A 17,329-nucleotide genomic window follows, 5' to 3' on the forward strand; every position below is an offset into this window, starting at 1 on the left:
CACTTATTTTCTGAAGTAATCTTTCAAGATGATCTGATGTGACATCCTACTGGCAAGTAATATTGTTGGAGACAATGCATACCACTAACATCTACACTAAAAAAAGCAACATTTTGCAGAAGCTGAAAATCCAAGATAAATTTAAAAAATGCTAAATATCTCAGAGGACAGATGTAATTTAGTAAATTGAAATCTATACTCTCTTTAGCTGCTGAATGCTTCTTACATTTCCTACTTGTTGCCCCCTCCTTAATTTTGTATTAATCATGTACGAATGCAAGACCACTAATTGTGCCAAGGTACACAAACAGGGAGGTTTTCTCAATGGTCCAAAGAACTACTTGCTATAGGAGTGGGAAGAACTAAAGATGGCATTAGAGGTTTTTGCAGACCCAAGTAACTTCTTCCGGTTCATCCACAAAACAGTTTCTTCTTTTTTTTTCCAGTCTTTCTTTCCTTTTCAAGGTGGCTGGGGTCCTGTCAGAGTCTGTGATCTACAGCTGCAGCTCAAGCTAAGGTTCTCATTCTCAGATTTGCTATACAGGCTGGTGTTTGATATTTCTAGGCACAGCCTGAAAGACGTGGATGACCCTGGTTCCTCACTGATGTTACCATGAAGCGTCACTATTGATTGAAACAGCAGGACAGCAGGCAACGTGCACTGCTGTTGGAAGGCCCCTGCACTCGAGCGATATCTCTCTCTCTTTCACTCTTGATGCTGACAGAGAGTCTATTGAACTCGGAGAAGGGACGCAACAGATTCTAACATTGAAACAGAATGCTGCTGGTCTCCCCCCTCACTGTTTTCTGCACCTTGCTGAACTACTTGTTCTACCTTTGCTGGTCTGCCTTCTCAAATACATCTGAAGTTTTTAAGGCAGAAAGAAGGCATATACTTTGAAATAAAGACTTGAGAAGTACTCCCAATTGAAACTCAAGAAATTGCAATGTTATTTTACATGCATTTTAATGAAATTCAGAGACAGCACATTCAGCTCCAGGAGTTGAGGATTGAAGTTTATTATTATATGAAAGTCTAACTTGTCCTTTAACTCAAGTTGTATCTGGCATCCTTTTCTCCAATTTTGCTTTTCCTTTGCATGAGGAAATATGAGCTAAATTACTTCAACATCCAAGCTTTACAAATTTTCTTCACCACATCCACCATTCCGTCAGTCAATAGGACATAGAAATCTGTACCCACAACTGTGTTAACTGTTCCCTCTAACTAGCACCCTTGCTCTCAATTGGTAACTGACATAGCCACATGGACATTTACAGGGTAAAAAAAAAATCATAATTTTGCAAATACAGAGGGCTTGAAGTAGACCACAGCGATGGGTTCGGGGGGGGGGGGGGGTCAAGCAGTCAAGTATAGTCTGCTTGACTATACTTCAAGCAGACAAGCCTACGTTAGTCATCCATCGAAAGCAGCCCTGTCATTGCCCACAGTACTATGTAGTTATCAAACAACTCACTTTACCCACCTACTGTGAAAGTGGTTAAAGGATGGAGAGCTGAGGTTTGAGAAAAAACTTAACTCTCCAGAGGGGTAATCTAATTTTCTTTTTCATTTGTCTGTTCACTATATTTCATTCTTCAAAAGTATCTCAGGATTTGTAATGACATAATTGCCCCAAATTTCCCTAGCAGACATATTTTTATTTATTGAGATACAGTGCGGAATAGAAACTTCATCCCTTTGAGCCGCATCACCCAGCAAACCTTGATTTAATTGTCCTTCCTCACAGGACAATTTTCATCAACCAATTAACCTACCAAATGGTCAGTCTTTCGACTGTGGGAGGAAACTGAAGCACCTGGAGGAAACCCACATGGTCATGGGAGAACGTACAAACTCTATACAGACAGTGGCAGGAATCAAACCCAGGTCGCTGGTACTGTAAAGAATTGTGCTAACCACTACACCACCATGCTGCCCATGGGCTATGGGGTGCAATATTCCATTACACCCCATAGCCCAAGGCAGATAGAATATTGGGATCAGTTTACGAGTTATATGTTTCAGCTCAGCAATATTTCCCGACATCATCACTTCTAGCATCTTCTTTAAACTTCTAGCTCTTGTTTAACACACTAGCCTTCCTGTTCCCATTCTCAGACATCAAGATCATTGTGCAAAGCAACCCAATTCATTGGAGACAAGCACATGACTGCTTGTGCAGCAAACTGGACGGACATCCAGCTGAACACCCAGTTACCAGAGGCTATTAGCAATAGATTACAATACTAATTAATAGAATGACTAAAGCTGGGCCCAAGTGGCCTAGCCTGGGCTTAGAGGCCTATCTGTGTGAGTGGGTGGGAGGGTGTGAAAGGTGCTCACTTCACTGTTGCTGTTTATGTGTTGTTCTCAAACATTGTGGGCATGCTAAGTTGGCACCGGAATGTGTGGCCCCCAGCACATCCTTGGATGTGTTAGTTGAAAACACAAATGACATATTTCACAGTCTGCTTCAGCGTACAAGTGAGAAGTACATCCAAATCTAAATACTTAAAGCAAACATCAGTACTTTACAACTACAATCTAAGAGATTACACAATTTGCAGTTATCAAAACTACACCCCAAGTATGATGCATGTTCGAAATGATATCATCCAGAAAGGTTTCAAAACATTTCTTCCCATGCAGAAATTGTTAACAAGCACAGCCTGTTATATATCTGATGCCTAGTAAGTAAATGATTAGTCATTTTTTTCTGCAGTATCATTATGTTTCTCACTGAAAGAGAGCCTGGTAAGTTACAGAAGGAATCAATTTTCAAATACTACCAAGCTCTGGGTTATTTCTGAGCTCTGCTGCAAGAAATTAATATAAACTACAGATCAGCAAAGCAAAGCACAACTAGAAACAAACCAGATGCATTTATTCATTCTGGCATGTTACTTATTTTGTTCAATTAAGGTATTACTCAAAAAAAGCAACTGCACACTGGAAACTGCAGATTCACTGCTCTCAATGGGGCAGTCTGCTGAAGTGGGGTGCTCGGGAGTTCGGAGAAGCTTGCAACCAGCACATGAAATGCAGGTTGTCAAATACAACTGGCAAAGTAAACCTCTGATCCACCTGATGCAAGGTACGTGGGGATGAAAGAGGACATGAGCAGGAGGAGGTACAAAGTTAGCTTTTGGCCAGCAGCGTTTAGCATGTTGAAGTTGTTAAAACTGTACCACACCCCCACCCTCCACTACACAAAACAAATATAACCCAATGGAAACAACCCAGCTTAGACATCCAATTTCCCCTTTCCCCTCCTTCTCCAGTAACATAACTGACACTCGTTGACTGCTGGGGGGTGGGGGGTTTGGAAATCATGTTCTTTAATGATAAACAAAGTCTTTGACTCACCCCTGGCCTGCTGATTATGTCCACTATAATTGATGCCAACAGGGTCAGAATCCTTAAAAAGGTGCTCAGTAATAAATGGCCACCAGTTCCAATCATTTCATTTAAACGATCAATGATCGTTGGCTCTCCACAGCAATTGCTGGTATCATAAAATCTTGTTACAACACCACAATTTGGTCATAAAGTCCCTAGGACAACTTGTAAATTTGGGAGAACTACATCAAAGAAAAAGTTCATTATTCTGAGCATGATGTACTACTTTACAGAAGTCTGCAGCGCAAGTGCTCCTTTCTTTTGTCCCTTTGATGTGTTCATTACTGAGAGGTTATCAGCTCAGTTTGAAACACCAACTCCTCCCAATTCTGGGTTGACAATGTGGAGCTCTCTCCCCCTTCGCCCGACAGTGCATGACACCACTCATTCCATGAGCAAACTATGAACAACTAGAGGGAAACTAGAGAACAGCTCCAACAAGACAGCAATTTAATCGTGCAGTGAGCAACTCTAGATGAAAGCTTATAAAACAAGACCACAGGTCAAAACCATATGAGCAGTTTAAATTCCTTTTCACTTCAAGGTTAGTTTGATATTTTGAAACACATTCCTCAACCAAGTTTCCATTACAGGCAGCCTTTAGCGGGTATGTAACTGGGTGGAGTGGAATTCTAACTCCCCTACGATTTCTGTCCAACAGCCAGAAAAAACATTAAGTATCACCCTGAAGGAGCACTGCACTGATGGAAGGTGGTAAGTAAAACAGGTTGTGTGGGAATACATTCAATTTCAACCACTTAAACCAAGACTTTTTTTTGGGGGGGGGAGGTAGAGGAGTGGGGAATGAGTAAATGATGGATGAGAAACAGCAGGTAAACACTAAAATATTTTCAAAGCTATTATCTCATGATCAGCACTGGCTTCCAGGGCCATTCTAGCTGACTAAATCTGCAGTCTCACCACTACCATTATGTTCCCAGTTTCCATGCTTACCCTGCTTTTGGCATGCATCTTCTCCAATGCTTGAGGCCTTTATCCTCCCACTGACAACCTATGATCAGACCCTCTCCTCTCTTTCATACCACGGTTTGCCTCTGAACTGCAAAGTGTGCTATTGTTGGCCCCAGATGGGTGAGTTGACTGGGTAACTACCTTTCAATGAGAGCCCTTGGCTTCCAGATTGTAAAAGGCAGGTTGATTTTGTACAGCAAACACGAGGAAATCTGCAGACGCTGGAAATTCAAGCATCTGGGTCTCGGCCCAAAATGTCGTCAGTGCTTCTCCTTATAGATGCTGTCTGGCCTGCTGTGTTCCACCAGCATTGTGTGTGTGTTGCTTTATTTTGTACATATAGTTTGTATGTAATATCATCCACAGCTAGCTTCCAGTGCCTTTCCCTGTTTTATTGGGAGAAGATGCCACATACTTTATATTAAGTTCTTCGTCATTCACTGTAAGCAAATCCAGTTTTCTGAGTCTTGGATGCATCATATAAATATAAATGTGAAGCATGACAGTGCCTCTAGTTCCTTAGGAGTTTGCAGAGATTCGGTATGTCATCAAAAACCTTGACAAAATTCTATAGATGTGTGGTGGAAAGTGTGCTGGCTGGCCACATTATAGCCTGGTATGGGAACACCAAAGCCTTTGAGTAGAAAATCCTACAAAAGGTAGCGCATTCAGCCCAGTACAACACAGATAAAGCCCACTCAACCACTGCGCACATCTACATGAAATGCTGTTGCAGAAAAACATCTAAAGGTCCTCACCACCCTGGTTCTCACTGCTGTCATCAGATAGAAGGTACAAGAGCCTCAGGACTTGCATTACCAGGTTCAAGAACAGTTACTGCCCGTCAACTATCAGGCTCTTGAACACAAGAGGACAACTACACTCATTCTATTCCTGGTGTTCCCACAACCAATGATCTCATTTTCAGGAATCCTTACCTTGCTACTTCATGCTCTCATTATTTATTGCTATTTATTTATGTTTGCATTTGCATAGTTTGTCATCTTCCATGTTCTACTTGACCTTTCATTGATCCTGTTTACAGTTACTGTTCTATAGATTTGCAAAGTATGCCCACAAGAAAAAGCATCTCAGAGTTGTATGTGGTGATGTGCATGTACATTGATCATAAATTTTACTTTGAACTTTAACCATGTTAGTTGCACAAGCAACTGCTGCTAGAAGCCCAGACACTTGCCTGCACGACAACGTTGTTGTCAATGGTCATATCTATTAGTAAGGGCAGTGCATCTGCATAAATATGGAGCCAGGTTGCAGGAAGAAATCCAATTCCAGTTTGAAGAGCTGACTGGTAGTTGTGGATGTCCATTGTGTCCGTCAATGATGGGATACCTGTGTGGGAGAGTTTTTTAAAAATAGAAAAGCCGTTCCATCTTCTGGACTGCAGAAGTCTGGGTCCAGTGGAATGAACAAGCATCACAAACAGGGGCCTTCCTTGGTTGCAGAGGATGACCATGACGACTTCTGTGCCTTGTCATGCCCTTTGCTCTCCACGGAGCATTGAAGAACCATGTTCTTGGCCATTGGATCTCACTGTAGATCTTATCCATCCAGTCCACTGGAGCTGAATTCACATGCCAGGACAAACATGTCCCTACCTCACTGGCTGAGGCCCACCGGCTACCCTCACCTGGTTTCGCCCGCCTGTTAAAGCGGTGTAGCAGGGTGTGGCTGTTGTTGCATGTAGTCAGCTACTTGGAGCCACAGGTGAGAGCTGGGTGTCCGGTGGGGACCAAAGGTGAGTGAGCTGCCCCAGAATGGACCATCGGGTTATTAAAGGGCTTTAAGCTTGAGGAGATAATACCTTTATCTGGTATGCTTGCTCCCAGGGCTGAGGGGAAGAGGCCAAGAGTGCCAATTCCAATTTAAAGCCATAATCGCAAACAACACAACTGCAATGCACCAAAGGCACAGCCTGCCCATGCTCATCTTCAAGCAACTTCCAGCCATTCTGTTGAACTCCTGGATTTCAGGAATCATGAGAAATCATGTGCATATCCTGAGGAAAACTTCCTCCTGAAAGCCACACTGTATTTCTGCTCATTAGTAATTTTATACAAGTAATAACACAGGTGAAATATCAATGGCCCAATTTGTACTTGGTAACCAAATAATAAGCTGTTTCTGAGTCAACATATGAAGGTATTACTTAGAATGTAGCCACTAATATTGTGATATCTATAGTTTTTGACAAAGTCATAGCAACCAAAACAAATGAGCATTCAGAGATGCTGAAATGTAAATTAAAATAAACATTGCAGTGAATAATTGATCACATATTGATCAATGTGAAGTTATTGCAACACCTACCTCTAAGGCAAAGAAAAGTTAAGAAATCTTCTGTTTTGGGCTTTCTTTTTGAGAGATCGATGATCTGAGTTGCAGGAGGTGGCAAGACTGGATCCACCATCTTGACTGGGGTTGTGCTGGGGGAGTTGGGCTGCGACTGGGCAAATTTCCTCTGTGCTTGCAGCCTTGGCCTGGAACAAAAAACAATAAAAAAAAATATTCTCCTCAAAAACATGGACCGCACATGAACTATTCTACAGAGTAGGTGACAAGTGATTTTGGAACATCCTTTTCCCGCGCCCTTCTTTATCGGAAGTGGCATCTCAATTTAGTCACATTTTAATATATGCAACAGAAGTGCTTTATTACTTCATATAACTAATACATAGCAGTCATAGTACATTATTAACATTGTAACCCCAGCCCATGCAAAACACCATTCCGTCAGCTGACATGCCACAGTCGAGGTGACTAAGAACTGCATCAGCCTCTAGCACTATTTTTAGTTCAAATATTTTAAGAACACTCAGAATTCAGATAAATGCACAACCACCGTAGGAGCCAGGCATCTGTTCTCTATCTGCATTGTGTTGTGTTGCACGTATATCACGGCAACTAGTCACAAGAGTGGAGGCGTGGTAAAAGCGAAGTGAACAAGTTACATACTCTTGCTCATTTTCATTGCAGTTTGGAAGCTGGGGACCAGCTCAGGTTGTATCATTTGCTGTCCGTTCAGTAGTGCTTAGCTTACACTTGGGTATGCTTAAGCTTTGTCACTTCAAGATTGTACGTTTGTAAGGATCGAATAACTTTTGGAGCAATCATTACAGGAGTCAGGGTGCATCCTGCAAGTATAACAAATCCGAGGGTCCCTGGCAGCAGCAATCGTTTTGGTTAGGTTTGACCTCTACAACCACCTTTCAGAATCTAAGGAACTCCTGTAAGATCAAAAACAACTGGCACCCAGCTTCTGATTAACCAAACCATTTTACCAACAGGATTTCAATAAAGTCAAAGTACAGATGTATGGATAAAATTAAGACCAGATACTCAAAAATTCTTAAGAGCAAAATAAGGGAAAACCACACAGCCCTTTCACCTGCTCCGATTCTACAAAGTCAGGCTAATCCTGTTCATTGATGCTTTAATGTCCAAATTTCTATTGATTTTGGATTTCAATGTAATAAATAACCCAACAACCAGAACCTCCTGAATAAAGAAATCTCATTCTATGCCCCTTATTCCGAGATTTTGGCTTCTAGTTCTGGATGGTCCAAGCTGAGGACACAGATACCATTCTGACATTTAAGAGGCTGTGATAGAGATGCATGAATCTCTGAAGACGGAGGGATGCGAATTTTACACGGGCAGAGGAAATCTACTTTAATTCAGCATCGTATTCAGTGCAGGCATCGTAGGCCAAGGAGCCTGTACCTGTGCTTGCAGTTTTATGTTATGAGGAAATTCGCCTTACAGCATCAAACCCTCTCAAATCCTTGTATCTTACATTTACATTTTCCTGAATTCCAGTCACATTCAATCTCTCCTCACTGGGGAAGGTCTCATCCCAGGAATCCATCAAATGGATCTCCCTCCAAGGCAAGTATGTTCTCATTCAAGTAACTAAACCAGACATCCTCCAATCCTCTAAGCATCTCCTCACCAAAAGCCCATTGTACTCCAATCTCCTTGAAAAAGGTGATTGCCTTAAGTGCTGCAGATTTAATCTCTACATATCATGGCCTCTCATTCACTAATTCTTTAGCATAACTATTTGCTTATTCCTCCTCAGGCATTCATCATTTTCATAGACTATGTTCTACCTGCTATCTTTGAGCCCATGTGCCATCTTTACCCTTCATAGACTTCCATGCATCACTTTTTCCTCCCACTTATGTTGCACTGATCTTTTCCTCAAAAGTTATGGATAAAAATTGAGAATGGTTAAAGGCACTTGCAAATTTTTTTTCAAGATCTGTCCATCACTAACAAGGCTAGTAGTTATTCTCCACCGCTAATTCCTCTCAAGAAGAGGATGGTGAGCTGCTGTGGTCACTCTGATGAAAGTACTCCCACTCTAGAACTGAAGCCAAACACCAGTAAAGGATTGGGAATATACACTCAGTGGCCACTTTATTAGATACTGATACAGCTGCTCATTAATGCAAATATCCAATCGTCCAATTATGCAACAGCAATAAAAGCATGCCGACAGAGTCAAGAGGTTCAGCTGTTCAGACCAAACATCAAAATGGGGAAGGAATGTGATCCAAGTGACTTTGACCCTGGAATGATTGTTTGTGCCAGATGGGGTGTATCTCAGAAAATGCTGATCTCTTGGGTTTTTCATGCACAGCGGTTTTGAGAGTTTACAAAGAATGGTGCTGGAAACAAAACAACAGTGAGTGGCACCTCTGTGGGTGAAAACATCTTGTTAATGAGAAAGGTCAGTGGAGAATGGCCAAACTGATTCAAGCTGACAGGGAAGCAACAGTGACTCAAATAAACACACTTTATAATATTAGTGTGCAAAAGAGCATCACTGAATGCACATCGAACCTTGACGCATGGGCTACAGCATCACAAGATGCTACATCTCATCTTGTCTGAGCTAGTAACTGCAGTGTACTTCATGGATGATACAGAGGAGTGATAGTGTGCTGGCAGCAGAGCAAATTAAAGTCTAGGATAATAAGTGGCATACCAATCAAAAAGCTTGGTTTATCATGGATAATGTTAAGCATTGCTGGAGCTGCACTCATTCATACAGGTAGGGACCCCCCCCCCAGTTTGTGGTCCATAGACATGGGAAAGACTTTGGGATATACCAATCCCTGTGGAAACCAGATATTAAACAGTCTAGCCACTGAGAAACACTAATTTAGTCCTCCTCACTGATTTCTGACCTCCTATCCTATTCTGAACCCACAGAAGTTTATTACCCCCAAAGTTAAAGTGTATTTTGGAATTAGGGTATATAACAAACATTAACTTTAGTAAATAACCTTCAGATCTGAATATGGAGTGTAGTTTAAATTTAAAATGCAGCTCAGACCAGTAAATTGCATGAATATACTTAAGACTATAGCAAATTGCAGACCAGGAAATAGCCACTTAATGCAAAATGCATACTATTGCACAAAAACAACAGTAATTTACACTCATTTTGGATATGTTGGTGGGAAGATCAAGGAATTTGAAAAGTGTATGCAACTGTAAAGAAGTGTTATAAAGGCACTGAAACAGTTCTGTGACTTTTGCTCTTTGGCATATAACAATGTGCTATAATGTTGGGTGACAGAATGTCTGTGAGAGAGAGAGAGAGAGAGAGAGAGAGAGAGAGAGAGAGAGAGAGAGAGAGAGACACACACACCCCTCTCACGAGTGACCCCAAAAGGCTGTCAGATTAGTTGTGAGTGTGTGGATCGGATTAAAGATTTTATATTTACCAGCTTCCATCTCTCCAGTAACTTTGTTCATATTACAATACCCAACACTGAGATGTTACATAATCTTGTGATATTATCAGTCAGCTTTTATGAATTCCAGTTTCATCAGATTCACACTTTATCCCATGCCATTTCAAGTTAAAATCCTGGAAAAATTGCTCACAGATTTGTTGAATACAATCTTTTATTGAGCCAAAAGGAGGAAAATTAGCTACAGTTAAACTTTCAGAGAGTTATATGTTATGGGGGCCTGCTGGCATGAAGTGCCCCTCGCCCAAACATGCACCAACAGCTAATTAAAGGGGGTTCTGTGATATCAAGTCACATCGCCACTAGTGACTGCTCAAATCAGATGCAAGACTATAAAGACCGATTACTCCCATCTCATCTGAATGGATCTAAAGCCACATGATAGAGTTACTGACTAATGTATTAGACCAAGCAGATAAATAAATTTCAAATTCAGATATTTCTTCAAACAATAAAGGAGTTTTTCCTTTAGTAAGATGAGTTTGCAAAAAGGAAAGAGTGTGGAAGAATCCCATCTTTAAGAAATAATTAATTTTATTGGTAAAATTAGTATCGATGAGAAAGATGATGAAAATCAAAATGACATTACTTAAACCTGACTCCGGGCCATATGTCTTTACATGCTGGCATTTTAAGTTCAATTATTTTCTTCTGCTCATTTCATCTGTAAGGGATCTTAGCCAAGTCACAGCCATAATCTTTTGGCAGGAATAGAATTCTGAGTCAACAACATGGAAATCGCCAAGTGATTATAGAAATATCATATGACAGATTCATTGGCGGGTACGCAAAGTAGCAGACTTGCATAGAGATTGAATTCTGTCCAGGAATTGGGACTAGGAATAAAATGTTACTCATTCTCAGAGAATTAAAATGATAATTTCATGGACCAAGGAGTGCACACAGGTGCCAAGAGCTACCAAATATTTCATTATTGTTTGCAGCTCTGGCTCTACATCGCCAGCAAAAATTGAGTCATTCCAAATTAGTTTTTGCACAGTACAAAAAAAATCATCTTTGGAAAAAAGCAAAAAAAGGTTTAGTAAGTTGTTAAATGGAGTTAAGTAATTTTTTGAAATAATTGTGAAAATTGAGGGCTGTAAGGAACTGGCACAGATGAGGAATCGAGGCTTAAGACAGATTAGCCATGATTATGTGGAATGGCAAGGCTGGTTTGATGACCAGGTGAATCTCCACCTGCTTCCACTTCCTTGTGAACTCCCACTCGGGATGGTCCCAACCTATTTGAAAGTGATAGTGCAAAGATTCCATTTGTTTGGCCTCTAGTGAACTGGGTTGAAATTGTATGAGTTTTAGAAGCAAATTCTGGCAGACAATTCTGTTTGCAGATTTATATAATTTGCAAATGCCTCTAATCCATTCACACACTTGATGTGCTGAACAGTCACCTCAGCTCAATAAAACAAGAAGAATCGAATGGCTGTAACCATCTGCAATTGATTATTTTTACAAAACTAAATTTAGACTCTTTTCCACTGAAGTACAACGATCATGCTTCACAAATGATCTGCGCAACCAAGTTGTCGGATGAATGGATTTCCCATGGATAGGGCATAAATCACTGCATAAATACCTCAACCAAAGATGGCTGCCCTGTGCCAGGTCACTCACAGACAGGCAGGTAGATGTGAAATTCCCAAATGGAAATTAAGATTGTAGGCAAGCAAATGATGAAAGGATAAAGCTTAGCTGTAATGGCATGCACAGATAAATTGTCAGCTAGCATATACATGGGCAGCTTCTTGTGACAGATCCCGAATGCTAACAGAGCTCATATTAACTTTATTCCAGCATGCCTCAGTTGGCCATGGCAGAAGTGGGGGTGGGGGCGAGAGAGAAGAGGAAGAGGAAATAAAGATTGAACACTAGCAACTGTTAACCAAATTAACTACTGCACTTATTGTTGTAGGAAAATCTAGCAACCCCATTTGCAATAGTCTGTCACCAACTTTAAATAGTAAGACACTAAGCAGTTATTTTTTAAAATCACAAACTGCATCTTCAAATTACTAAAAATAACTTACTTTCACATTCTCCTTGGAGAGAAAGATTTCTAAATTAGGAAAATGCTGAACTGTGCTCATCTACCCAAGTATAGGACAATTCAAACAACAGTAAATGCTTCACAATGCAGAAGAGCTCCTTAAAGCTCCACCAGGCCTCAGCACAGCTGCTAATGGATGTAGAAAATATAATAGCCCCAGTCACCAATCCGAATTTCTGTAATCCTAGTAATGATTATAAACCACTGGTTTCATTGTTGTTTATAAATGAATGATGAACCAAAATTACTTCCATTCACTTACCGTGATATATATTGACAAAGTGACAATCAATTTAATAGCAGGATGTGGAAAATACAAACCAGGACATTTTCCCTTTTTAATGCAATGCTATATGCTACTCTCCAGAGCTCAGCACTAAGTCAGTTAATGATTTAGCATGGGGCAGCAATACAGTAACCTTCCCCATGGATTTCATCATGGCATGCAGGAGAACAGAATTCAACATCAGTTCACAACGCATCCATAAAAGAACAGCACTGGCTGGGCACCGTGACAGGCATTCTGACTGCATTTGCAATCGCTCTCTGTTTTAGGGGTCAAAGATTACATTGATCAACTATTCCTGACAAGTGAAGTCCCAGCCAAAGGAAAAATGAAGACGCCAGGCTATTTTGGGAATCTGAGGTGTTGGTAATACTCCTTCCAGGGTCTGCTCAAGCTATGTTCAGTGATCAATCCCATCCAAAGCAAAGCAGCCTACTTAACAGGCACTCCACCCTCTTCCTGAAACAACTTCCTGCTCTGCTACCAGCACAGTGGCTGCAGTGCACGCCCTGAGATGTCCAAGGGTCCCAGCACCTTCTCCCCCTCCCCCCCCATTCTACAGGAGCACCATCCTGCCATGACTGGCTACATCACTGTGTGGTTTGGAAGCTGCAAGGCATCAGACCACAAGGCCCCACAGAGGATAGTAAAAGCTTCCAAGAGGATTACCAGGGTCCCTCTCCCCCAATTTCTGACATTTACTGGGAGTACTGTATACGAAGGGCCCAGAGCATTGTTGAGGATCCCTACCACCCATCCCAATCTCTTTGACCTACTAGGAAGGAGGTATAGGAGTATCAGGGCTAGGACTGCTAAGTGTGTTCCTAAGTCTCCACCCAGAACTTGTATGACTGACAGTAGTCAAAACCAAGCTAATGGCACAATGAAAGAAGCTTTGAACACCAGCAGAACCTTCATTGCTGCCCAAAATACCATTGCGTAATGGGCAGTAAGAGAGGTAACTTTACCTAGAAGGTGGTCTCTCTATGGAAGAAGCTCCCAGAGGAAATGATTTGAGTCAGATACAATGACAGCATTTAAAGGACACATGGAGAGGTAGGTACATGGATAGGAAAATACTCAAGTATGGGACTAGGCAAAATAGAAATCCTGGTCAGCATGGCAAACTGGTCTGATTGGCCTGGTTCCATACAGTATGACTCTTTAAAAAAGAACTATTTTGGCTCATTTTCTTATGAACGAACAAGTAATTTTAAACCTGCCAAATGATATATTCTCAGTTCTGAAAGCTGGCAAAGCCAACATTAAGGATTGACAATGGAAAATGTCAGTGTTCATCTTCAATCATACCAAATCTTGCTCGAGAGCATCCAGAGCAGCAAAACCACAGCAAATGCTGAATTCACACCCTCTACCTTCCGAAGGTTAAAACCATTACCTAAGAAGCAGTTTCACAGCCACCTTGTGTAGCTCATTGCCTGCTCTTGGCTCCGATTTCTTTTTTTGCAAACCATGGCTTTGTTTTCAACACAATTATTTACCCTGGTCAGTACAACATTCTAGCTGGACTGACAGAATTGGACAATTAATCTCAGTTATTAAAGCCAAGGGAAGCTAGCAAACAGTTAAAATTTAAGGAAATGTTATTATCAGTTTAATGCTTTAAAACCAGGCAAAAATATAAAATTATGCCTTTTGCTGAAGAATGTTCAATACCTTTAGATGTGTCTTAATTTTTGCTACTCTGGTTCCTTAATTCGACTGTCTCTACCACAGAGCAGCAATGGATCTCAAGGTGACTCAGAAGTCTGAGGCCACTGATCTATGTGGCATAAGTATCAGTATAGGTTATTGTGTCCTACTTTTCTTTGAATACATTGTTTTCAGTTACAGAGGCAAGACGTGCCTCTTGAATTCAGGTCCCTGTCTCTGCGAGTTGCTGTGAGCACACAAAGAGCTGTCCTTCCCAGTTCATGGTGATCTACTGACTGGCTCTGAATCTCCAGGACACACTGATAATCCACTACTGTCTAGGCAGGCTTCAAAGGTCAGATCTTTCATTTTGTTGCTGCTTCCCATTATTTGAGGAGCACAATTACAGGGCAAGGTTGAATAGGTTGGGACTTTATTCCCTGGAGTATAGGAGAGCGAGGGGAGATTTGGTAGAGGTACACAAAATTATGAGGATTATAGAAATGCTGATCCCACTGTGGTTGGCTGGGACAAGAACTTGAGGTCATACATTAAGGGTGAAAGGTGAAATATTTAAGAGGAACCCAACGGAGAACTTCTTCACTCAAAAGGCAGTGCAAGTGTGGAATGCCAGCTGCCAGTGAAAATGGTGGATACGAGTTTGGTTGCAACTTTTAATGCAAGTTTGAATAGGTACAGGGCCCCCCCCCCCAAATCCAAAGGTAGAGCATTCCTATGAAACCGTTTGTGAACCAAAATGTCATAAAGCAAAGAAGCAATTACCATTAATTTATATGGGAAATATTTTTGAGCATTCCCAGACCCAAAAAAATAACCTACCAAATCATACCAAATAACACATAAAACCTAAAATAACACTAACATTTAGTAAAAGCAGGAATGATATGATAAATATACACCCTATATAAAATAGAAATATTGTATGTACGGTGCAGTTTCACTTATCAAAATCAGGAAGACAGTGAGCCAGAATCAATTTGGAGGGGAAAAAATCATACACATGTACATGCATGCGCAAACAACTACCCGCATAAGGCTTCACGGTCATTGTAGTCTTTCTCGGGGTAAACATGTATAAAGCGGGCGTCTTTTTTTCGTAAAAGCAAAAATCCTCTTTAGTTAGTGAAAACAGGTACTAATGTAGGTCTTTCATAACAGCGAGTTGTCGTAAAATGAACGTTCGAAAAACAGGGGCCACCTGTACATGGATGGAAGGGGTATGGAGGGTTATGCTCCAGGTGCAGGTCAATGGGACTAGGTTGAATAATAAGTTTGGCATGGCTAGATGGGCCAAAGGGCCTGTTTCTGTGCCGTAGTGCTCCATGACCCTTTGGAAATACTACTGATTTGCCATCTGACTCACCTGATATTGTCCAGCATTGATTTTCCACGCACCCCAACTCCCTCATGTCTCTCCAACCCAACTGGGCCCCACTTTGCACACTGCCTTTAAATTTCCTGGGTTAATCGGAGCAAGTATAAATCTAATGTGTAACATCTAAAGTAAATTAGAAGTAATAATAGGGAATAACATCTAACAGTCCTGAAGTTGATCTGCTACAGGAGCACTGATTATGACAAATAAACAGCTTTACTGATCAAGAATTAACCATACAGATACAATGTTCAGAGCATCAAAGATACCAAAGGCTCATTACCTCAAAACCAGTGACATCAGTGAGAACATTTATATTAGTGCCGTGATGTTCCCAATTTCACATCTCTGAAGGGACAGTCCCAAACTGCAAGTCATTTACAGCAGAAGTCATTAACAAGTCACAGTAGCATAATGGTTAGCACAATGCTTTACAAAACAGACAACCTGGGTTCAAATCCCACTGCTGCCTGTAAGGTATTTGTACATTCTTCCCGTGACTGCCTGGGGTTCCTCCAGGTGCTCCAGTTTCCTCTGACAGTCCAAAGATGTGCTTTTTTTTAAGGTTAATTGGCCATTGTAAACTGTCCCATGATTAGGCTAGGATTAAATTGGGGGATTGCTGGGAGGTGTGGTTTGAAGGCCCGGAAGAGCCTATCCACATTGTATCTCAATAAATAAAGTTAATCCCTCAACACTATGAAGAGAATCCCTCACCAAATCCCCCAAAGATGTGCCACTGATCATGTTGCTGGACCTCATGCAGATTCACATCTTTCATCAGCAAAACAATGGCTTCTGATGTCATAAGATTCCAAAGCTTTGCGGAAGACATGGCTTGACATGGCTGCTCCAGTAAATCCATCAAGGTTCTCGTTGAAGAATTAACTGCCAGCATTCTGTACAATGGCTCAGGGACAAAACTGCCCATTCCCTAAACTGAGGTTGAGCTAGGATAAGCCATCTTCCCAACCCCATCCCTTATCACAATCAACCCATTGCTCACCAACAGTTGTGTTCCTGCTGCAATTAATATTGAATGGAAGGCCCTTTGACCCCAGACCAAACAACTTGTGACTCTCCTCCAGTCTGTTAACTACAATTCCATTCATATGCACAAAATTCATTTAAAACCTTACTGAAGCCTGCAACTCTCATAAGACAGCAAAACCACCAATGTTTCCGTTAGCCTGCAAAATGACAATACAGCTCGACTTCAAGGGAAAGACAAATGGACTCAGTTAAGACAAACAAGAGAAAATCTGCAGATGCTTGAAATCTGAGCAACACACACAAAATGCTGGAAGAACTCAGCAGGCCAGGCAGCGTCTATGGAAAGGAGTACAGTTGATGTTTCAGGCCGAGAGCCCGAAGCAGAACATTGTAGGGTCTTGGTCCCAAATGTCGACTATACTCTTTTCCATAGATGCCACCCAGCCTGCTGAGTATCTCCAGCATTTTGCATGTGTTGCTCGGACTCAGTTAAGGATCCCTTCTTTTAACACTGAACAGTGATTTGAGGTTCAGCATTATGTTTTCTATGGGAATTTGCATCTCCATGTCTTACTTGGTCTTTCAACATAACAAGTTAACCCTGCTCTGAAATCTGCAGTATACAGAAGTCTGCGAGTGGTGACTGGTGAGGAAACAGGAGAAGGCTGGGTAAAGTATCCCACAGCAGCCCTGGACATCATGAACAGTGGCAGCCCAACTATTACCCCAAGAGAGAACAGTTAAATGCTGTAATGAAAGCAGTCTATATGAC

At 41.4% G+C, this 17,329-nt stretch overlaps 1 protein-coding gene across 4 annotated transcripts in view; it reads right to left on the reverse strand.

The window, feature by feature from the left end:
- Positions 1 to 17,329, reverse strand: part of jarid2b (jumonji and AT-rich interaction domain containing 2b) — a 352,517-nt gene that overhangs the window by 104,080 nt on the left and 231,108 nt on the right. For all 4 annotated transcript variants that reach the window (XM_073023952.1, XM_073023955.1, XM_073023954.1 and 1 more), the window contains one exon: positions 6,707 to 6,876. In XM_073023952.1, coding sequence (XP_072880053.1) covers positions 6,707 to 6,876 — 170 coding nt within the window. The remainder of the gene's footprint in view (positions 1 to 6,706; positions 6,877 to 17,329) is intronic.

This window comes from Hemitrygon akajei, chromosome 20 (genome assembly GCF_048418815.1).
Source record: "Hemitrygon akajei chromosome 20, sHemAka1.3, whole genome shotgun sequence".
Lineage (NCBI taxonomy): Eukaryota > Metazoa > Chordata > Chondrichthyes > Myliobatiformes > Dasyatidae > Hemitrygon > Hemitrygon akajei.